Source organism: Cornus florida, unplaced genomic scaffold (genome assembly GCF_030987335.1).
Source record: "Cornus florida cultivar Cherokee Brave unplaced genomic scaffold, ASM3098733v1 CherokeeBrave_3.0.0_Hap2_Chr06, whole genome shotgun sequence".
Lineage (NCBI taxonomy): Eukaryota > Viridiplantae > Streptophyta > Magnoliopsida > Cornales > Cornaceae > Cornus > Cornus florida.
Window position 1 is genome coordinate 102,031,666 of NW_026775576.1, and position 25,372 is coordinate 102,057,037.

Here is a 25,372-nt window from a genome sequence, read left to right on the forward strand (position 1 = left end):
CCGTACAAATAGTGTCTCCACCCCTTCAGGGCAAAGATAACTGCTACTAACTCCAAATCATGTGTTGGATAGTTCAGCTCGTGAGTCTTCAACTGTCGAGATCCATAAGCAACCACCCGCTCTATCTGCATCAAGACACAACCCAAACCTTCTTGTGAAGCATCACAAAAGATCACATAACCTAAACCACATTCAGGAATGATCAAAACTGGAGCTGATGTGAACCTGACCTTCACCTCCTGAAAAGCAAACTCACATGCCTCATTCCATACGAACTTGACCCCCTTGCGGGTAAGTCGAGTCATAGGTGCCGCTAAATGAGAGAAATCCCGAACAAATCTCCGGTAATAGCCGGCTAGGCCAAGAAAACTCCGAATCTCAAACACTGTCTTTGGACGCTCCCAATCCATCACTGACTCAATCTTCGTTGGATCCACTGCAACACCACCCCTTGACACAACATGTCCAAGGAACTTCATTTCTGGTAGCCAAAATTTGCATTTCTCGAACTTGGCGTACAACTGATTATCCCTAAAGATCTACAACACTGTTCTCAAATGATACTCATGCTCCTCCATCGAAGCTGAGTATACAAGAATGTCATTAACAAAGACTACAACGAACTGATCAAGATGGTCATTAAATACACGGTTCATTAAGTCCATAAAAGCTGCTGGAGCATTGGTCAAACCTAATGGCATCATTAGAAACTCATAATGGCCATACCGTGTGCGGAAAGTGGTCTTGGATACATCATCCTCCTTAACCCTCAACTGATAGTAACCCGATCTCAGATCAATCTTTGAAAAGCATGTCGCTCCCTTCAACTGATCAAACAAGTCATCAATCCTAGGCAAAGGATACCTGTTCTTGATTGTGACATGGTTCAGCTTGCGATAATCGATACAAAGTCTCAAAGACGCATCCTTCTTCTTCGCAAAAAGAACCGGTGCTCCCCAGGGTGAAGCACTAGGACGAATAAAGCCCTTAGCTTTCAAATCATCTAATTGAGCTTTCAGCTCATCAAGCTTTACCGGTGCCATATGGTACGGTGCTATAGAAATAGGTGCAGTACCGGGAATGACATTGATGGCAAAGACAACCTCCCGAAGAGGATGGAGTTCTGTCAACTCCTCCGAGAAGACATCCAGAAACTCGTCTACAACTGTCGGAAAAACATGGCCCAGACTGCTACCCTCGTTAACTAACAGGCTAGCCAAGTAGGACCTGTGGCGACTCTAGTCACCGATACTAAAAATCATCGTCGGGTGGGAATCGCTCCGATCTCCCACGAAGTGAAAACAATCCCCCGCGGGAGTGCAAACAGACACTTGCCCACGGAAGCAATCAATCGTGGCACGAAAAAAAGACAACCAGTCTATCCCAAAAATGACGTCAAAACCCGTCATGTCAAAAACAACAAAATCAAACTCTAACGTCCGTCCAGCTATCTCAATAGCACAACCCCGACAAACACGGTCCAAAAACACTGGACCACTAACTGGTGTGTCTACACAAAGGAAACCATCCCGCTGCGTGACCTCCAGACCCAAAGAATGTGCAAATGATGCAGATATGAATGAATGTGATGCACTTGTGTCAACAAGAACTCTAGCCTAAGAACTGAAAACTGGAAAGATATCTCGAACTATAGAAGTCCCTGCGGAGGTATCGGCCTGTGGTAGTGCGTAAGCTCGTCCCTGAGTCCCTGACTGCTATGAACTGCCTTGCTGAGCTGACTGATGTCCAGAAGCAGTAGGTGTAGGGTTCCTACTTGGATACGAAATGACTGGTGCAACTGGCTGTGGTACTTGAGGCACCCTGAAACCTGACTGTGCAACTGTCGACTGTGCCGGTGTGGCCTATGGGCCTACGCCACTCTGTGCCCTGTTCTGTAGGTGCGGGCACTTCCTCTTGAAATGTCCAGGCTACTTGCAGTAATTGCAAACCCCCTGAAGTTTCTGCGTCGAAGCTGAAGACTTACTAGTCTGAGAATGACTGCCCTGAGACTGCAACTATGGGCAACGAGGCTTGATGTGCCCCGGCTACTGACAATGGTAACAAATTACTCCCCGGGATGACCCCGAAGATACTGGACCTGCAGATGCAGACCAAGCCTGCTGTGACTGTCCCTGAGTGCGTGAGCTGTCCCCAGCCTTAACTTTCTTCCACTGACCCCCAACGGATACTGATGAAGCCTTTCCACGTGGCTACTTATATGAACCCTTGATCCTAAGCTGATCTCGGTCCTCTGCCTCAACTAGCATAGCCTTCTGTACTACCTCCCCATAAGTCCTCAGATCCAACACTGAAATTCGTGGCCTAATATCAAGATGTAACCCATCCTGAAACTTTTTCGCCCTGAGCTCATCGGTGGCTACCATCTCCGGTGCACAGTGGGAAAGAGAAGTGAAGCGTGTCTCATACTCAATGACACTCATCCCGCCCTGATAGAGACCTGTAAACTGTGCACTTTCATATCATGCCTCATAGCCCTTGGAAAGAAGCGGTCAAAGAACAATGTCCTGAACTCCTCCCAAGTCATCACCTCCACATCGTGGATATTGGTCATAGACCTCCACCAGATATCGGCATCTCCCATGAACATAGAGGCTGTCAAGGAGATCCTCAATTGGTCTGTAGGTACTGCCATACTATCGAGCATGCGTACCATGAGATCAAACCATGCCTTAAAAGCAAGCGGATCCATACTCCCTGCAAATTGGTCGATCTTAACCCTCTGTAATTTCATGAAGTAGTCCAATGCCTCATTAGCAACTGGTGCCAGTACCGAAATCTGTATCCCCGCCATTTGCTAGAGAAACATCACCTAAATGGACTCTGACATCCCCAGAGCCACTCCCTGTGCAATCTGTTCCTTGCAAGTCGGAGCTCGTGGTGGATTTGGACCCGTGCCACGAACTGGAATCCTAGGCCTCCCTGGACCCCTCGTAAACTAGGTGTCATCCACCTGCTCCTCAACGCCCTGACGCGAAAGCATGTTATGCACCCAAAACCCGTCGTCCTAAGGTTTTCGAACCTAGGAGCTCTGATACCACTTGTGACAGCCCAAATTTTGTAAACCCGGTGCGTCAGTGATGACCAAAAGATGACTCGATAACGGTTCCGAAATGCAGAAGCAAAAAGTGAAACAACGGTCTCTAGAGATACAATGCGTCTCTAAGACACCAATGTGACCCTCAATGAGGTTATGGAACCCAAAGGAAAATAAATACGGAAGTGTCGTTTCAAAAATGGACAAAAAGGAACCTAGGGGCAAAATGGTCATTTTGTAAAAAAAGGATTCAAGTGCTATCAAGCACACCACTGGGAAGACAATGAAAAACTAGTGATAATGGACTCTAGAATTTCATTATCCGGATTCCGGACGAAGGAGAAACGACAAAACAAAGAAAAACGAACAATAAAGCTAAAAGGGTAAACTGGTAATTATTCAAAAATATCTGGGTGCAACCGAGCACACCGTTGGATATACAATGAAAAATTAATCAATTGTTTTTAAAAAAACTCACTTGATTTGGAGTCCGGATGAGGGAGAAAGGTCAAAAACAAAATCGACATCGCGGCGGCCCGACGAAAACCGTGACAGCTATAGTGCTGTCAACCCATTACTGCTGCAACTGAGAGTAAAAACGGGCATCTAAACGGAATTTTCTGGAAAAACTCAAAGAAGAAACCCCCTCTAAAGTCAAGTTTTCTACCTGATTTGCGAACGGAAACCAAAAAAATGCATTTTAAAATACCCGAAATGCCCCTAGAACAGAATAGGGTAAAACTCCCTAAAAATGCTACTTAGAGTCTTTGTTTCATCAAGGATGGTGTTGTTTGCCAAAGTGAGCATGCAAGCATATGTAATGTGATAAAATAGATATGTTGCAATGGCTTATGGCCTCATGGCATGTCATATGCAAAATAGAACCCTTCAATGCATTAATCCACATATCTTCCATAGGCAACAATGAAGTTCAAAGTTAGCATACATTTCACATAAGTGTCTTTGGCCCTTGACGTCATTACAACCACATTCTAAGAGTGTCAAAAGGTGCACTTAAGTGCACATTACATAACTTAGACAATAAGTACAACTTTTATCAAAGTAAGCAAAAGTAGGACAAGATATGCTAGCATATGCATATTCTATGTCATCAAAAATACTTCAAGAACTCTAGTGAGTCTAAGAATGCTGTGCATCCTACACTAAGGCTTCTTTACCTGCAAAACACCCATTAACTTAGGGGTGAGTAAACAAGTTTACTCGTAGGGAATGCATGGGTTTATCTTTATACCAAGTTACAATCCAATACCATTTAATTCATACTATCAAGTGACAATAGAACTTTTAGCATAATACAATGAGATGTAATTTTACAGAGTTAACAACTTGGAATTTAAATGCAAAATCAAACCAAAGTGGATACTTGGACGTCACGCCGGATCAAACCGACAATGTGGTTACTTTAGGGTTACTAGCCCATGGGTAACCTCCCTATGTGCGCACTAGACTTGTAGAGGGACTTTCCCCCATACTAGAACCATGCCCTAGCCATAGTCATAACAACGACATCCCCAAGTTTCCAAAATCAACATTTTGTGCACATTACATATATGTATCAATATAACATATATATATATATATATATATATATATATATATATATATATATATATAATGTAAAGCCATCAACATGCACAAATCAATTTTGGAAACACAATACATGCCCTAAGTTCTCAACTAAAATGGCATGAAGAATATTGAATGATCATTATGCAATTTGCCACTAATTACAACAATATCATTCAACAACAAGAACATAGCCTCACAAGTATGATATAAGTTTAAAATCATAATTTAAACAATTAAACAACTAAATTCCCTAGATTTCACTTCTCATCCAAACATGCTCAATTTAATATATGTTGTAGTACATGTCATGGTTATTATATAAATCACTTCAAAACTTGATTTAAGTCATGGGAGCATATAAATAAAAATTAATTAAATTAATTCATTAATCCCTCTAGATTTTAAAACAACTCTAAATGACCTTAAATTAATATAAGTTATGAATCAAGCCATGGTCATGTTATTTATCAAGTCTAAAGTGAATTACATACAATTCACAATTAATCATTTATTTCTCATTTTAATACAAGACAAACATATAACTTAGATATCACTATAGGAACAAATAAAATCACTTGGAAGATAAATGATAACACCCCCTACCTCAATAGAGAATTGAATCTCTATAATCCAAGCAACCAAGCTCAAAATGGAAAACAAGTTTAGGGTTAATGAAGAGGGGAGTGAGAGGAAGCTTTTGTTTTCCAAGGTTTTATGTCTAAGGTGAGTGGAAGGAGGCCAAAATGAAGAAGAAAACTATTAACCAAGCTTTCTTCAATGGTGGCTAGGTTATGGTTCTTGAAGATAAGTGAAAATGAAAATGATAAAGTGTAAAATGGTGAGTGGAAAGGCTAGAAATCCTCCACTCACTATGTGCTCTTACACTACCTCTCTCACACACACAATGCAAGATTAAATGGTGAACCTACACTTGTCATGAATCTAGGGTTCATTCCTAGGCTTAATCTCAAGCCTACACTTGTCACCATCCTATGTAAACTTTCAAGACTTAATATTGAACCTACATTTGTCAACCATCCATACCAACAAGTGTACCAATCCTAGGCCAACAAGTGGGTGAATCTCCACCCTCCACATGTCATCATCCAAGGTATCAAAGTGTTTCCAACAAATGTCAACAAGTGGACCAATGAGAGTGTGACACTTGTCATACTTTTTTAAAATTACAAACAAGTCCTTTTTGAAAATATCTTCTAAATTAAATTACAAAATGGTCCCTAAGACGAAAAATAATTACTTTACCTAATTACCCAAAACCCCCTCAAGTTATGGATAATTACAAAAAGTCTTGTTTTCACGGCTTTTACAAAGAAAGTAAGCATTTAATATGCATTTCTACAAAAGTAAAAATGTAGATGTCATGGAATTTAAATATCATAGACGTATGCAAAACAAGAATCAAATCCGAGCACAAAACATGAGGTTATGCATGGAAAAACGAAAGAAACGGGAAAAAGACAAAAAAAGAAAATCGCCAAAAATGAAAAATGAGGAAAAAGGCCGGGTCATTACAGGATAGCTTTTAGGTTAGTCGATGTTTGTGGTATTTGGAACTATGTTGCTTTTAGCTTGTTATGATTAAGGCATGATTGAAATTTTTAGAGTAGGTATGTAACTATATAGTCATTGTGGTTACGTAGAGTGATAGATTGATAGTGAGTGGATCTCATGGTTGTCTTGTGGACTGCGTGAGATTGTGTTTGAGGTTTGGACCTAAGGATAGGAACGACATCTGTGTTTAGACCGGATTGATAATGAGAATGGCCTGGCCAACCATTTCTCCTGAATCAGTCCCTCTGTAGCATGATGTCGGGTCAAAGGTCAATGATTGTTTCAATTTATCAAGGATAGTAAAAATATGCTATCATGTGTTATGTCGGCGTGACAATGTGGATTCGGGTGGTTTGTCTCCGGTGACGAGGTATGTTAGGTAAGACCAAGTGTCCGATAATGGTTTGTGGTGCTACCACTTGATTATCGAAGATCTTGTTTTGAGGATTCATGTCTTTAATATAGGATAATGCACTTCACTGGTTTGGTGACTCATGATTGTATAGTTTTTGGGAGGTTCGTTGTTTAGTCATCTTAAGGTTGTTAAGTATAATGATTGTCGTATAGTGCAGTTAGTAGTCGCTGGTGCAGATATATAATGGTCTGACAGAGATGTGTAAATTTGAGTTTGAGCTTGATTGTAAGATGGACGGGGTTCCTTGTTTGGGATTTTGTGTGTCCTTTTAGGGATGAGTTGAGATTGGATGTTGTCATGTTCAGTGGTCTAGCGACCGTTCTTCTTTCAGGCTTCGGAGTCTTGTGTAGCATTGTAGAGTGCACCGATGCCCATTTTGAGTCGAGTATAGCGTACGGCGTACCAGCCGATATTGTGTTATGATGTTGTGAGTGATGAGTACCCTTATAGGGTGGTGAATATTGGGTTTTAAAGGCAATAAGGTTGTTGACTCGGCGGTGTGTGATTGTTTCTTGGCTTCTGGTGTTAAAGGCAATAAGGTTGTTGAACTCTTAGTCATGCGGTTTGGAGAGGTGTTTCTCGGGAAGGTGTGTGGCTGTGGGTTTCCTTCTTTAAGGAGGGTAGCTTTTGAGGACGAAATCTTTTAAGGAGGGTAGATTGTAATATTTCTAATTTTTGTCATTTTCTATTTTCTGGAATTCTCTGATTTTTCGAGGATATTTTTGTCTTATCTCGTTTTACCTGTCGGACACCGAGGGGTGTGCCGGGTGTGTCAGAGTGTTGATTGGGACATTTCCTTGAGTTCAGGAGTCTTGGAAATGCATTGGTTGCCATTTTGGCATTTTTTTATTTTTCGGGCCGGGAGGTCCTAGGCGGGACCCGCTATCGAGGTTGTTTAGCATGTGGTTTGTGTCACGGGCCATTGCATTTCATCAATGTTTATTTAATGAACAATTATGTGGTTACATGCTAGATTATGTGGTTGTGTATTGGCTAGTATGTATATAAGTATTAATGTTAAATGACTTTTTTTAGGGTTAATTTCACTAAGACTCCCTCAGGTTTGACCAAATATCACCTTCAAACATCTTTCGAAAATAACTATCACTCCAATTACAAATTTTTGTTCCGTTTTTCACTCATACCCTAACCGTTAGTGGAACGAATCTGACACGGTATAAAATGACTTAAATACCCTTTGAATTTGTCAAAACAACCTTTAGCCTAAATAATTAAATTAAAAAACTAAAATACCCCTAAAAATTTGTAAATTTACAAATCACATATATAGGTATACACACGGACATAGATACACACGGAACATCTACCATTGTCGCCGCTGCCGCTGCCCACTCAACCCAGCCCATCACCAATATATATATATACACATAGACATAGATACAAACAGAGCATCCGCCATCTCCGCCGCTTACACAATCCTAGCCCATCACCAATATATACACACACAGACATCGATAAGCACAAAGTATCCGCTATCGCCGTTGCCCAGACAATCCCAACCCATCACCAATCGCCGCCGCTTCCACCCACACAATCCAAATCCTAACCTATCAACTCTCCGCCACCACCCACACAATGCCAATCGCTGCTGCCACCACCCACACAATCCCAATCCCAACCCATCACCAATGGCCACCGCAACCACTGTCCTAACCCATCACCATTCTCGTTACCATAATATGCAAGACTAATTAAACTCTTCTTTCAGCATCTTCAATTCTAGTTTGAGAATCTCACTTTCTTAGCCGCCGAAGTCTATGACACCTTTCGGTTTTGTGTGTACCCAAACATTGTTTTTATCATATGTCGCCGGAATCTACAAGACCCATCCGCCGCCATCACAATCACCACTAGCAACACCATCCATCATCGAATTTTGCAAAACCCATCTGTTGTCATCCTCGAAGTGTCATCGGAATCTACAAATGTCGGAGTTAGAGTTGCGAGTCTCTGTTAAACCAGCGGTGGTGGTCCTCGAAGTGTATGTCGTTGTGTCATTAGAATTGGACACGGGGCCGCTCTATCAATCTGATCCAACAAAGATTGATATGGTAATCTGATCTAACAAAGATTGATATGGTAATCTATGATTTTTCCTCTTCTGTTTGCTATAATTATAGAGGCGTGAAGGGACGAAAGAGAGAGAGGCGAGTGTGTGGGTCACTGGGTTGTAGTGGTTGGTGGGTGAAATAATAAGGGGGTATATATGGTAATATGATAATTGAGATTAAAAAATTAGGGGTAAAAATGTCTTTTACATATTTCTAATGGATTTTGTAACGGAAAAGTGAGAATAGACCTAAATGATAGTTATTTTCGAACGATATTTGAAGGTGATATTTGGCCAAACCTGAGGGGGTGTGAGCGAAATTATCCATTTTTTTATTATTTAAGCCGTGGGGTCCGCTGGATATCATAACCATTGTAATGGCCTTTTTACACAGCCACGAAATTCACTCTGTCCCTCTGTTTTGCAAATTGTGTGGCTGTATATATATAACTTATTGTATATATATAAGTTAGAATTATATTACAATATTTTAAAAAGGGCCAATGGGGACCCACTATTGCATTATAACTTTTAAATGGCCATGAGGCCATTATCAGACCTCATTCTCTCTATCTGCTGCTGCGTTCTCCTTCTCCGTCTCTGCTGATTTTCTTTTTTCTTTTTTCTTTTTCTTTTCCAACTTCAAACCAATATATCTCTCTAACCTTTAAGAATTTGATGTTGCCACTTGAGGTAAAGTTGACGAGTGCGTCGAGACCGACGTTTTGATCTGAGCAAAGTGCCGTTTGGCCACTCCTTGGGATTTCAAATTTTTGAGGTAGGGGTGCTCTAATCTATGGCTTCTTTGACTTATTGTGAATTTTCTCTCTACTTTGATTCTAAGCATGTTGAATTTTAATTATTTTGCCTATGGTTGTTGTATTTGTATATTCTCAAGATGATGAAGGTGTCCTAAGTGTTAATTAAATTCATATATATGATTATTTTTGTTGAGGTGAAGAAGCATGCTTAGTATCGACATGTTGTATGTCTTGTGATTTCCAATTGCTATGAAATTGATGTTGTAGTTATGAAAATAAATATTTAGAACTCCATAACAAAATGTGATGATGATGTAGTTGGAATGTGTGAAATTTTATTGTTGAATTGATATTTAGAAGCATGAAGCATTCATGTATTCATTGGGAAAGAAAAATGAAATATTTTGAAAAGCAAATGAAATTATTTTAGGAAAATATTTTTTTTAAAAAGGGTTTGCGAAAACCAGGACGCTTAGGAGTTGTCTAGTGGTCCATGGCGTTAGTGTGGTTTAGAGAGGTTAGGGAGAGACCCTAGCGAAGTTGAGCTACCTAGGCCGAAACAACGCCTTAAAGTTGCCATGTGGTCATGGATAGCTAGCCAATCCTCATCTCGTGACGCCATGGAGTTGCCATGGGTCGGACTGAACTAACAGTTTGAAAAAGGTGAAACGGTATTGTTTCGGAAATGAGGAACGACATTGCATGGCATGACATTTTGTTTACCCATAGGTCTATCATGTTTGCACATTTAATGTAAAATCAAATTTATTGGGCATCTCATATTTATCTTAAGTATTGTTGGGTATTAATTTAGTTATATTTAAATGTTAATATCATGTATGCTCTAACAATTGTATCAAGGACTTTTTAGTCTGTGCTTGTGTGCAGATGTAATGCAAGGATAACCAAGTGTCTTCTATGTCCATTAATACCACAGACTTCAACATCGAGCATATGGAATGTTTACTAGTTGTGCTTTATCTAATTTTATCATATGATAAGGGTATATGGTCTGCTATCTAGAGTGATCCAATAGCCCCAAATTATCTGGTCAGCTTTTATTTGAAGTCAAGGGATGTGATTATTTCATTGTTTGGATAACTTTTGTGTGGCTATGCGAAGTTGGTGTTTTCTCTCTCTAACGGCTTATTAGAACATTGATATATGTATAGCATGTGTGCATCTGTTCAAGGGTGCTCTAAAAATAAAAACTGAACAAAGACAATTATCAGAGAGCTTGAAGATGAATACCAAAGAGTGAGCCCGATTGCAGACTAAATCAGAGCAACAAATGAAGACTCATTTTAGCTGAAGCTCCATTGAAGAACCCATCCCCGGAGAGCCGACACTGGAGAGTTACAACGACGACACTGGAGAGCTACAACGACCACACCAACGAGCCGAAATCTCTATCAGCGTGAAGACCTCATTCCGGTGATATTCATTCTCAGTCTAACGAGCCCAAACAACAGCGTACCAGTCCGGCAAAATCTCTAAGCTTGTATCCAAGTTCCGGTGTAGTTCATCCTATAAAAATAGTTCAACCAAGCTTCAGTCTAGCTCCGTTCAAACAAATACCATCTCCAGTTGAAGCTTTGAAGTTGATAAGATCAAATCCAGAAGCTGTGTGCAATGCTTATCATGTAAGGGCTGTGAAATCTATATTTCAAGTTTTATGCTTATTTAAATCTTATCTTTCAAAACTTGGGAGAACACCATCGTTTTATTATATTTTCTTGTTGAGTAATTTTGTGAGCACTTGGTTCAAGCATTGGGATGCTGTGAACAGGGGGAGTGCTGAGTGATTGTTGTGAGATTGGTGAGTGGTCCTAGCACGGGGGTGTTGTGGACACGGGAGAGTGCAAGAGTGACTTGTATGTGAGTTTGGTGAATGAGATTGAGAGTTGGTGTACTATATTTCATTCATGTGGATTATGAGTTGTGTTTCACAGCCCCGAGGACGTTTCCCCCACACTGGGGGTTTTACTTCGTATATTTAGTGTGAGACAATCTTAGCATTTCATTTGAGATTCCATCACCGTGCATTAAGATAAAAAGTTGCAGAAATCTCATAAGATACCAATCCACCCCCTCTCTTGGTATCTTCAATTGGTATCAGAGCCAAGGTCTACTTGTGTCAGGTTTCACCACCTGTAGAAAAAGTCATAAATCATGGCAGATGAAGGTCAAGCTATTAACAAAGTTCTAGGATTTGATGGGACAGACTATGACTCATGGAAGACTAGGATGGAGGAATTTTTAATGTCTCAAGCCTATGAGATTTGGCAAGCTGCTACAATAGGAATTGTTGTGCTCAATCCTGATAACCCCTCAACCGCAGACAAAACAGCTTTGTTAAATGATGGCAGAGTGAATCATGATTTGTATTGTGCATTGAAGCAATAGGAGTTCACCAGAGTGAAAAATTGTAAAACTGCAAAAGAAATATGGGATTCTTTAAGAGCTGCTCATGAGGGAAACAATATTATTAAGGAAAACAAGATTCAGCTTCTTAAGGTTCAATACGAAAAATGCAAAATGGAAGAGAGGGAGAATGTGGCAGAGTACATGTTCAGAATTAATAAGATTGTCAACAATATTAGAGCTTTTGGTGAAGACATGAAGGATTCAGAAGTGTGAAAAAAGATACTCAGGTCACTAACACCTAGATTCAATCCAAAAGTGACTCTTCTTAAAGATAAGGACATATTCAAAATGACTATTGATGATTTGCAAGCCGCTTTGACTGCCTATGAGATGAGGATTGGTGTTCAGACTCAATATAGAAGAGAAGCTACTCTAAAGGCTAAGGAAACTGTGGAAGAAGAAGTTTAAAAATTTGATGGTGACTTATCTGATGATGAAGTAGCTTATTTAGCTAAGAAATTTAAGAAGTTCAGGTTCAAGAAAAGAGGACAGTCACAAGGTCAGACTTGTTTTGGATGTGGAAAATCTGGTCATTTCATTACAAGTTGTCCAAGTAATACAAGGGCTCAAACTTATAGAAAACCAGAGATTTTCAACAACAAAAACAAAGGCAAGAAGAAGGCTTTCCTCACTGGTTGGGAATCAAGCTCCAAAGAAGAAGAAGGAAAAATAGTTTTAGGGGATAAAAGAACCTGTCTATTCATGGCTATTCATGAGCCTCCTTCATTTTAAATTAATGAAGAGGTAAATGAAGATAAAGAAGATGATCTTAATGAAGTCCTTGCTGAATGTGAAAAGCTTGCAAGAAAATGCAACTCTCAGAAAAAAGAATTGAAGCTAATCAGCCATAAGTTAGAAACAACTAAGGAGCTACTCATGAAACATATCAAGGTAAAACTCTCTCTTTTCTGTTCCATTTCCTTAATTGTGTGTCAGTGTACCAAAGACAGGATATGTGATACAAAATGGAACACTAAAAGATGTAAAGAGGAATTGGCTATGGCATTAGAAGAAAGGTCCAAAAAGATGACTGAGATCTGGACTAACTCAACTAAGCAAATTGGAAGGATAGGTATTGGCTATGATCTAAATTCACTTGAAAAGGTAAAATAAACCTCATCACACTCTATCTTTGTTAAATTTGAAAGTGGTGAAATTTATGCTGCTTATCCTATTACTATCAGTGCATGTAAACCCAAGTATGAATTGCTTCAGTCCACTTACTTCAATTTAAAGCATGATCACTAAGACGTTGCATTATATGCAAATAGAAACTCTAAAGGTAAACTTACATATGTAAAGAAATCTAAATTGAAGCATGGTAGTGTATCTAAGATTAACAGGTCATTTGTGAAAACTAGAATGATGTGGATACCTAAGAAACAAAATGCTGTTAGTTTTCTAATTTACACTGCTTTTAAAGCATGCAATATTAGCAATAAATGGTATGTTGATAGTGGCTGCTCTAGACACATGACAGACGACATGTCAAAATATGGAAAACTTGAAAAGTATGATGGTGGCACAGTTATCTTTGGAGATAACAAAAAGGCCAAAATTGTGGGAAAAGGAATCATATCTAAAACTGCTGACATCCCTAAAATTAAAGATGTTTTATATGTTGAGGGCCTTAAACATAATTTGCAAAGTGTTAGTCAATTGTGTGACACTAGATGTATGGTATGCTTTGATAAGAATGATTGTAAAGTCATTGATGAATAATCTGGAAAAACTTTATTTTCTGCAAGTAGATCCCCTACAAATGTTTACACCATTGTTGAGGACACATCTTTAAATGTGTGCAATTTGTTTAAATCCGAAGATGGCATTTTATTGCATAAAAGGCTTGGTCATGTGCATGCTAAGAATATCATGAATGTAGTCAAGTATAAAGTTGTTAGAGGCATACCTGAGTTAAAATTTGATGAAAATCATGTTTGCAAATCATGTTAATTTGGCAAACAAACTAAAGTTTCATTTAAATCTAAAGAAATCAATACTTCACAACCACTTGAGATTATTCATATGGATTTATGTAGACCTACTAGGACCACAAACATAAGTGGACGTAGATATTTCATGCTTCTTATTGATGACTTTAGTAGAATGACATGGATATATTTTCTGAAAGGAAAATATGATGCTATTAACCATTTTATCAAGTTTGTTAACATTGTAGAAAATGAGAAAAATTGCAGGGTCAAAAGACTAAGATCAGACTTTGGCACTGAATTCACAATGAATGAGTTTGAGGCTTTTTGTGATTCAAGAGGTATAAAGAAAGAATTCTTAGCAGTTGCTACTCTACAACAAAATGGGGTTGTTAAAAGAAAGAACAGGACCGTTCAAGAAATGGGCAGGACTTTAATGTTGGAAAGAGGTCTTTCAAAAGGCTTTTGGGCTGAAGCTACAAACACAGCTGTTTATAACATCAACAGAGTACTTCTGAGACCAAAATCTACAATCCTTTTTGAGTTGTGGTATGGAAGGCCTGCAATAGTTTATTACTTCAAAGTCTTTGGAAGCAAGTGCTACATTCTCAATCATTTCGACAATCTTGGAAAATTTGATGCCAAGTCAGATGAAAGAATTTTTCTAGGTTATTCCACAAACGGCAAAGCTTACAGATGCTACAACTTGAGAACAAAGAAGATGGTAGTTATAATTTATGTAAAGATTGATGAAGGGGGTGATGTTAATGTAGATGAAGACGATGAGATCATCAATGCAGCAAAGCAACCTAGTTTGGAAAATGATAGTGCTATCACTTCACCAGAGATTCAGCAAGATAAAAGAGAAACTTTGTATCCCACTCTTCAAAAGCATGTGCAACAACACAACATCATTAGTGACAAAGATGCAGGTGTCATGACCAGATCTAAGAAGAATGCCACTGAACTGTTTGATATAGATGAATATAGTTATATAGCTATGTTGTCCTCTATTGAGCTGAAACATTACCAAGAAGCGAAGGATGATAAAGACTGGATCATTGCTATAAAAGAAGAGATGGAACAGATCGAGAAAAACGACACTTGGATCTTTGTTCCTAGACCAGCATAAAAGAATGTTATTGTCTCAAAATGGATCTTCAGAAACAAGTTAAATGAGAAGGGCATTGTGATTAGAAACAATGCAAGATTGGTTTACAAAGGTTTTGCTCAAATAGCTGGACTTGATTATGATGAAACTTTTGCTCTAGTGGCACGACTGGAATCCATTAGAATGCTTCTCTCATTTACTTGCTACAAAAGAGTCATGGTCTATCAGATGGATGTAAAATCAGCTTTCAGTGCATCCACAATATGTCTACAAACTTAGGAAAGCTCTTTATGGTCTCAAGCAAGCACCTCGAACCTGGTATGATAAGCTTCACTCATTTCTCATTGAATAAGGGTTCACGAGAGGTAAAGTAGATAGCACACTGTATGTAAAACTCTTTAACTCAAACTTTCTTATTTAACAAGTTTATGTTGATGATATCGTGTTTTGTGGCTCAAATACTAGCTTAACTGCACACTTTGCTGATCTTATGCAAACCAAGTTTGAAATGTCTATGCTCAGCACCCTAAAGTATTTTTTAGGCCTTCAAATCTGTCAATCTAATGAAGGCATATTCATTTCCTAAGAAAAGTATGCTAAGGAGCTCCTAATAAAATTTAATATGCATGATTATAAACCCGTGTTTACGCCTATGTGCACATCCACAAAATTAACCACATAATGCACTAATGAAACATTAAATTCTACTCTTTATAGGTCTATCATAGGTAGCTTGCTGTACTTAATTGCTTCCAGACCTGATATCATGCATGCTATTGGTTTAGTTGCTAGATTTCAAAGTGCTCCTAAAGCATCTCATTTAGTAGCTGCTAAAAGAATAATGCAATATATCAAAGGGACACTTAATTATAGACTGCATTATACACCTTCACCAAACCTTGATATTCTTGCATATTCAGATACCGACTGGGGAGGGTCATTACCTGATAGGAAAAACACTTCTGGGTGTTGTTATTTGTTAGGAAACAATTTGGTTTCTTGGTTAAGCAAAAAACAATTTGGTTTCTTGCTCTATCCACTTCAGAAGCTGAGTATATCTCAGCTGCTCAGGCATGCTCCCAAGGACTGTGGATGAGGTCCACCTTAAATGATTTAGGAATAACCTTTACCAATCCTACCACAATCTTGTGTGAAAATAAAAGTGTTATTGCCATTAGCAAAAATCACACTCTTCACTATCGCAGCAAGTATATTGACATCAAATACCATTTCTTACGAGATAATGTGCAAAAAGGATCTATTAAGATGGCGTATGTATCAACTGATGTCCAATTGGCATATATGATGACCAAACCATTACCTGCAGCTAGGTTTGCCACCCTACAAGCTGCACTGGGCATTCATGCCCCCTCTTTCTAGTCAGAATGTTTTTGGTCTATTCTTTGCGTTTTGACTTTTTCTGTCAAAAAAGGGGGATAAAATAGACCGAAGGTGCCTGAAATATGGCAACTAGAGTTGGAGTGGAGTATATTAGAGTAGTATTGGTCACTATTTGCCATTTATTTCTTGTATGCATTGTATATTGATTTTTGACATTAAAAGGCAAAATGGGGAGATTGTTGATCCATAGGTCTATCATGTTTGCACATTTAATGTAAAATCAAATTTATTGGGCATCTCATATTTATCTTAAGTATTGTTGGGTATTAATTTAGTTATATTTAAATGTCAATATCATGTATGCTCTAACAATTGTATTAATGACTTTTTAGTCTGTGCTTGTGTGCAGATGTAATGCAAGGATAACCAAGTGTCTTCTATGTCCATTAATACCACAGACTTCAACATCCAGCATATGCAATGTTTACTAGTTGTGCTTCATCGAATTTTATCATATGATAAGGGTATATGGTCTGCTGTCTAGAGTGATCCAATGGCCTCAAGTTATCTGGTCAGCTTTTATTTGAAGTCAAGGGCTGTGATTAATTCATTGTTTGGATAGCTTTTGTTTGGCTATGCGAAGCTGGTGCTTTCTCTCTCTAACGACTTATTAGAGTAGCAATATATGTATAGCATGTGTGCATTTGTTCAAGGGTGCTCTAAAAATAAAAACTGAACAGAGACAATTATCAGAGAGCTTGAAGATGAATACCAAAGAGTGAGCCTGATTGCAGACTAAATCGGAGCAACAAATGAAGACCCATTTTAGCTGAAGCTCCATTGAAGAATCAATCACCAGAGAGCTGACACCGGAGAGTTACAGCGACGACACCAGAGAGCTACAACGACCACACCAACGAGCCGAAATCTCTATTAGCGTGAAGACCTCGTTCTGGTGATATTCATTCTCAGTCCAGCGAGCCCAAACAGCAGCGTACCAGTCCGGCAAAATCTCTAAGCTTGTATCTAAGTTCCGGTGCAGTTCATCTAACAGGAATAGTTCAACCAAGCTTCAGTCCAGCTCCGTTCAAACAAACACTATCTCCGGTTAAAGCTTTGAAGTTGATAATATCAAATCCAGAAGCTGTGTGCAATGCTTATCATGCAAGGGCTGTGAAATCTATATTTCAAGTTTTATGCTTATTTAAATCTTATCTTGTAAAACTTGGGAGAACACCATCATTTTATTATATTTTCTTGTTGAGTAATTTGGTGAACATGGTTCAAGCATTGGGATGTTGTGAACAGGGGGAGTGTTGAGTGATTTTTGTGAGATTGGTGAGTGGTCCTAGCATAGGGGTGCTGTGGACACGGGAGAGTGCAAGAGTGACTTGTATGTGAGTTTGGTGAGTGAGATTGAGAGTTGGTGTACTCTAGTTCATTCATAGTGGATTATGAGTTGGGTTTCATAACCCCGAGGACGTTTCCCCCACACTGGGGGTTTTACCTCGTATATCTGGTGTGAGATAATCGTAGCATTTCATTTGAGATTCCATCACCGTGCATTAAGATAAAAAGTTGCAGAAATCTCATAAGATACCAATTCACCCCCCTCTTGGTATCTTCACATTTCATTGGCATATATTGCACACTTGGTAGTTGGATGACTCGTATACGTACTTATTAATATTATTATTGTTTTACTTGTTTCCCGAGGCATGATACCGTTCATTTGTACTCTATCTTTATGTAGATTCACAGGGTCGTAATAGGTGTGTCTTAGACACTTCCTACTGAGCGGTTGGCTCACCCCATTTTATTATTAACATTTTTCAGGATACGGAAGGAAAGTGGCGGATGATGCTTCTCCACAGGTTTTGATGGGTTAGTGGACTGTTTTGACATATTTTGTAGCTATGATCTCATATTATTATTATTATTATTATTATTGTTTATAAATCTTGGGATGACACGTATATATATTATGTATTGACATAGAAAGGACGGTAGTATTCTTAGTTGATCTCGGGTTCGGATAAGAACTCGGTTAGCGACCCTTAGGTTTGGGTTATTATAGCACCGGCAAATAAGGAGAACCTCGGCTGTAAGCGACAACGAGCTCAACTTTGATGATGGAGGCGGCGGCGAGCCCAGCTTTGATAGAGTGACGCAGAAAGGATGGATAGTGGTGAAAAAATGGGCTCGGCTGTAAAAAGGCAAGCTCAGCTGGTGGAATCGGCGGTAGGTGAAAGGGCTCGGCGATGCAGCGGCGGTGACGGCAAACATTAAGCAACAACACAACATGAATCACAAATTATCAAAACCCAGATTAAAAATCAAATATTTTCAGAAAATAAAGAAAATCTTAATTGAAAATTAATGAAAAAAATATGGATCATTATGAAGGCGGCGATGAGATGGTAGAGGAAAGAGTGACGACCATGGGTATGAAATTGGTGGTGTTAACAAGCAGAAGGCGTAGGGCGGTCCATCTGAGCCGCCGCAAGCTTGCCGGTCCGTCACCGCCATCACCACACAGCTTTCCACCATCCGTGCTCAACCTCGCTCACCGCCGCCTCCATCATAGCCGACATCTGCCACAGCCAAGCTCATCCCATTCGAGCTCGCCGCCGCCTCCATCACAACTAACATCCTCCACACCCGAGCTTGCTGCTGCATCCAATAAAGCTGAGCTCGCTGCCATCATCTGCAAGCTCACAACCAAAGCCGTAACCAGCCCATTGCCGTCACAGCCAGTCCATCTCCACCTCGGCGTGCATAAGCCGCAGTCGCCAACGCCAGATCCGTCTCACCGGGCACTACCGCAATCTCTAGGCTAAGACAAAGGTTCCGGGTCTGCTGCATTTCAACCCAACCATTCCGTCCGATCTTTTCTCTTTGTTGGCTGAGGTCTCAACGAGCCTCTTATGCTCTATTTTTCGTCTTGTATCTTTCCTCTTTTTCTTACCTAACCTAGAGTTCTTTTTCAAAAGACTAAATCACATAAAACAGAGATAGGAGAATGGGTATTTTTAGGTATATTAAAAAGGCAAAATGGGTATTACAACAATAATTTATGTCAGAATTTTTATGGATGGATAATTTTGTACAATTTCAAAAGATTAGTGGTGTTTATTGCGCACTTTTTTAAATAGGGAATAAAAGTGGAATATAAATGAGGGGTATTTTCTGCACTTACTCCAAGAAATAAAAATAGATCAAAGTAACCTCATTACATCAAGCTCCTACCCATAATGCCGCCGCCGTCACCGCCACCACCTTTTCTTTCATCTGCTCCTTCTTATGTATGTATATAAATATATGCATATATATATCTATACACATATGCGTGTGGATTTGTATTGACGAATAATTGTAAGTCTAAGTCTGAAAGGTGAGCAATAATAATTGCAGGTTTAAGTCTGGAAGGTGAACTATATAATACGGAGTACATTAAGCCAATATATATATATATATATATATATATACACGTGTGCTCATGGATCATACACACGCCGGCCACACCGGATTATCACCCGCTGGTTCCTGAGGTGGTGTTGAAAATCCAGATCGATATAGGTAAGGCGAAACATATAGTGGTGTTCTCTGATCGCCCGTCGATCACTGCAATCCTCCTCTGGAGGCACCAACTAGGTTGTTGGTTTGTTACCCTTGTTGGGCTCTTCCGGATTGGGCAGAGTGGAATTGGCGATGAGCGACGACATACGACGGAGAAGTAGCATGAACCAATGAGTGGTTGCAGCCGTGGCGGTTGTGATGGAGGTGTCAGGACCACCACAATCATGGAATTCCTTCGGCAAAGCAACTGACATTGAAGTATGGTTGTTAATCAATGCCTCTGTTTCAAGAGAAGTAGTCGAAATCAAACTTATTCGGAGAAGAACAGAGGAGTACTCCAACAGGTCTATCAATGGCGTCTGTATGAAATTCGAATTGGAGGTAACTTATTGTTGGAGGAATTGGATTCAGATGTTTCCATTATAAATTAGAATGGAATTTGAGTGAACCAGTCAAAATCAATTTGTAACATATGATTTTTGCCTCTTTGATACCTACGGAATGGAATGTGATGATGTGGGGAAAAAGAGAGAAAGAAGGGGTGGAGGTGGTGGTGGTTACGGTGGCCGTGGCGGAGGTGGGTTGTGGTGGCGACTCTAGAGCTTGTTAATTATCTCTCATCATCTCTCTAATTAAGGGTTAGTTTATTTTAGGGTTAAACATTTTGCAACATAGGGATGGCTAGTTTGGTCATTTCATGGGTTGGTATTTGGTGAATAAAATTGAATTAAAAATTTAGGGGCATTTATGATATTTTAAATGAGAGGGGTGTCAATGTAAAAAAATTCGTTGACCAACAACTAAATAGCATTGACCGAAACTTCAAGGGTGTCAATGCAATATACCCAAAAATTAAAGATTAACTTGGATTCGAAGACCAGTATAACCTCTTCTATTTGAAAAGAGAGGTGATCTTGCTTGTGGGGACCACAGTTTAAAGAAATCATCAAAAGCACATGGGCCGGTAACGAAAATGCAATATAGAATGATGATAATCTAGATCTTGATCGCGGGGAACACAGTTTAAAGTTGAAACAGCATGTCAACAGTCAACTTCTTTTACAAGGAAAGACTCCTTGCATCCAAAATTTTTAACACCGGAAGCCTTATTAGTGAGTTTAAATTAATTAATTAATTAAGAGCTCGGGTGTAAGGATTTCTTGGTTGGTTTGCAACGCATGCATTTTATTGTAATTTTATCAACTACAATACTTAATTATTCACCTACAACTCTAATATGTCTAATCACAAATGTAGACATATAATTTAGGCCTTAGTGCATTAAATCATCTTTAGTTTTAAAGGGTTGCACGATAATTTTTATTTATTTTTATTTTTTATTTTTTATTTTTTGTGACAATAAACAACTTCTATTTATTAATTGTTGCAACTTTACCCTCTTTAATCAATGGACGTCAAACTCTTGTCCTTAGGCTCTTATCATGCACTCATTATTTTTAATAAAATTATCTTTACAAATCTTTCGCTTCTTGATTTGGAGCTTTCTAAGTCATTTGCTAACTGTTTTGTTTTTACTATTCTTTGGATTTTAAATTTTTAAAAAATAAAAAATTATCCTTAAGAGCCCGTTTGGAAAATATTGTGTGGTGTAGTATAATGCTCTAGTCTAGAACAGAATAAGTGTTTTGTGATGTAGTGTTCTGAAACGAGAACAAAATATGTTTGGGAAGAAAATTTGGAGTAAGAATTTTAGAATAGAAATTATTATTATTATTATTTTATGATTAAAATAAATTAATTACAGAGCTTGATTAGTTTGCAAAAGAATTACAAGCTTGATTAGTTGATTTAGGAAAAAAAATTAAAACAAAACCCATACACACAAAATTGCAGTTGGAGAGAGAGAGAGAGAGACTAGGGCAATTGGGAGGCTGAACCGATTTGCCCTAAAAATGGATTTGCAGAGTTGAGAACGAGAATATAGATGGAGGCGTTTGGGAGGCTGAAATGATTTGCCCTAAAAAAATTAAAACAAAACCCATACAAGTTTGCAGTTGCGCGCAGAGAGAGAGAGAGAGAGAGAGAGAGAATAGAGATGGAGGCGTCTGGGAGGTTGAAATGATTTGCCGATATGGGTTTTCAACTTCACATATGCACAAACAAAACCCATACAAATAAGAATTACAAAACTTGCGAACGGCGAACCAGATTGGAACAGCGGACCCATACACACAATCCGAAAACAAATTAAAACAAAACCCATACACACAATCTAAAACAAAACCCATACACACAATCAAAACCCATACAAACAAGAATTACAACGTGTCTACTCTGGAACAACATAGAACACCAAATTGTTATTCTAGTTTTTGGGCTAAATATTAGATTTGTTCTGAAAGTGTTCCACTATTGTTGAGAACGCAACAAACAGGCCAAACAACATGTGTTCTGAAAATGGATACTGTAGCACTGTAGGAAACAACACTACACTACATAAACCAAACAGGGCCTAATATTTAGATCTCATAACCCCCTCCCTCTCTCTCTCTCTCTCTCTCTCTCTCTCTATATATATATATATATATATATATATATATATGACTTGAATACAAAAATAAAATTCTTTACACACGCCAGTCTATCAGCTTCACTAGAATAGAAAAGTCCACTACAAAATATTATCCCATTCAAGTCACTCACAAATATTATAATGACTTTTTCATTCTAATCAAGCTGTTAAGACTGGCGTGTAAGGAATTTTAATTTTTTTATTAACAATAAAACACTTAACGCACAATTTTCGGGCTATCCTTCTACATTGACAAAGAGAAGGATGAGGTAAAAGAAAAGGAAAATTACATATAAATGGAGTTAAAGTTCCATATTTACTTAGAGGCTGAGTCAAAGTTTTATATTTCTCTAAAATGGATTGCTGAAGTGGCACATGGTTTTTTACTGTTTAGAAATTGTGGTGCCTAAAATACCCTTCCGCGAAGGTACTATTTTTTCTTCGAAGGTACTACTTTTTTGAACTGAAGGTACTACTTTTTGGCGTCCAGGTACCATGTTTTTTAAACACCGCGAAGGTACTACTTTTTCTCCGAAGGTACTACTTTTTTGAACTGAAGGTACTACTTTTTTGTTAGGGAAGGGCATTTTAGGCACCACAATTTTTTAAACAGTAAAAAACTATGTGCCACCTCAGCAATCCATTTTAGAGAAATATGGAACTTTGACTCAGTCTCTAAGTAAATATGAAACTTTGACTCCATTTATATGTAATTTTTCCTAAAAGAAAAGCCTAAACAAGGTTCCGGTAGAGTCTAAATGAATTTCACTTCAATGCATTCAAGTTGATCCAGTCCATTCCATATTTGAGCTGATGTAACTCAGGGCACTTTCTCCGTAAGATGCAATTTATCTCAAAAGTCAAATTTTCTTCCGGTAGCTTATTGACTTTAGGTTACGAATAAGATCGCCCAAACCAGAAGGAAGACTAAATATATATGTATATGTAACTGCCTTCATACTGGATGATATAGAGTGAACAAATTAATGATGATATATATATATAGATAGATTTTACAGCCTAAATATATTCTGGATTTTGCTTATCCATCGAAAATTCACATCTAAACAACACAATCACGAAGGTAAAATACTGGACTAATCAAAATACCAGGAGATATAGGATTCGTATACAGGACTTGCACGTTCTTACCAATTCTAAGGTCATGTCAAAGCCAATCCATACAGAGTTATGTAACTTATTTACTTGATCCTACTAAGACCTTAATTGTGAAGAATTGATTTCTGGTGATTACACTTGTCATGAGACAAGTAAATGAGTGAAAAGATTCCAATTCGATTATTACATATGTCTAGAATATATATATATAAATATATATGGAGAGAGATTCATGAGTAATCAAGTCAATCAATACCAATCCATAATATTGAAGCATGCATAATCAATTCTTACCAATTCTAATACCAATCCATACAGAGTTATGTAACTTATTTACTTGATCCTACTAAGACCTTAATCGTGAAGAATTGATTTCTGGTGATTACACTTGTCATGAGACAAGTAAATGAGTGAAAAGATTCCAATTCGATTATTACATTTGTCTAGAATATATATATATATATATATATATATATGGAGAGAGATTCATGAGTAATCAAGTCAATCAATACCAATCCATAAAATTGAAGCATGCATATGAAAGAAGCCTGAAAGTTCTAGATGTTATAAAACAAGAGGTAGACACCTTCAATCAGAAAGGTAACAGAAGTAATTAAGGAGGAGAGCAAGACAATATTACAAATGTCCATCATTGTATATAACAACAATCACATACAAGGAGAGAGAATACGGTTGAATTGATGGTAATCAAGCGGTGCGGACGATAACACTACGCATCATGTCCTTGAACTCGAAGAAATCAACACGACCATCCTGATTGCGGTCAACGGATGTGATCATCTTCTCAACTCTGTCAAACTCTTTCCCTTCCGGCAATCCCAGTTTCCCAAGCACTACTTGCAACTCCCTGGCCGAAATGTACCCATCACCATCTTCATCAAACACCTTGAACGCCTCCGACAGATCTGACTCCTCCTGCGACACAACTTTTCCTCCGCCGTTACACTGTTCCTGATCATTATTTACCAACAAGTCAACATCCTCGTCGTCGCCGAAACCAAAGAAGGTGTCATTCAAGGATTGATGAAGGGCTTCAAAGTCTTCAAATCTAAGCCCCATGTTGCCTGGTTTTATAAAGGATTTGACCATGAAATCCAACTCTTTTAGATCGGCTTCCAATCCGAGAAGGTTGAGAGCTTGAGAGAGCTCGTCAACGGTGATCATACCGTCATTATTTTTGTCGAATAGATCAAAAATGCGACGGAGACGAAGGGAATTGAGACTAGGGCAGCGGAGGCGGAAGGAGGAGGAGACGGTGGAGGTCCTCCTGTTAAGGCTCCGTTTGGGCCCATTTGTGGTGACACTACCATTAGCAACCGCTTCCATTGATACTCAGAATCAGAATCAGAAAGAAGAGCGCACCAGAGAAGATGGATGGATTGGTCAAAAACTGAATAGAAAATGAAGGTAACGATATTTTTGGGGATGCCTGAATTTCAATGATATATAATACAACACCTGTATGTGGATGGGAGAGGAGAGAGATTTAGACTACATTAGGATGTGTGATTATGTTAGTTACTATATATATTTATAGGTAGAGAACAACGCGCATTGCATTTTAAGGTGTACAGTGTTGTATATAGTATTGGTATTAGATTCAGACAAATACCATACAATTATGGTTAGTATTACCGCGTATACGCACTAGAAAGCCAACCAATGACTATTTCTCTCTCTTTTCGTGTATACCAGTCTTTACTGCTTTACGCTGTTTTAACAAAAGAAGATTCTTTGGACCTAATTTGCGCGTGCTCAGCTTACCATTCTGGAACAATAAATATGGATGACTTGAATGGGTAACCCATACTAACTCATACTTGACAACCACTATGTCTGTATTTTA

At 38.6% G+C, this 25,372-nt stretch overlaps 1 protein-coding gene across 1 annotated transcript; it reads right to left on the reverse strand.

Annotated features, from left to right (window-relative positions):
* Positions 1–24,043: 24,043 nt before the first annotated feature.
* On the reverse strand, positions 24,044–25,066 carry LOC132313437 (calcium-binding allergen Bet v 3). Its single transcript, XM_059812200.1, has one exon. It carries the CDS (start codon positions 24,850–24,852, stop codon positions 24,214–24,216), a length of 639 nt encoding a protein of 212 aa, XP_059668183.1. The 5' UTR covers positions 24,853–25,066; the 3' UTR covers positions 24,044–24,213.
* Positions 25,067–25,372: the final 306 nt, after the last annotated feature.

Coding starts and splice junctions, on each gene's coding strand:
- LOC132313437 (XM_059812200.1), bottom strand. CDS start 24,852: ATGGAAGCGGTTGCTAATGGTAGTGTCACCACAAATGGGCCCAAACGG.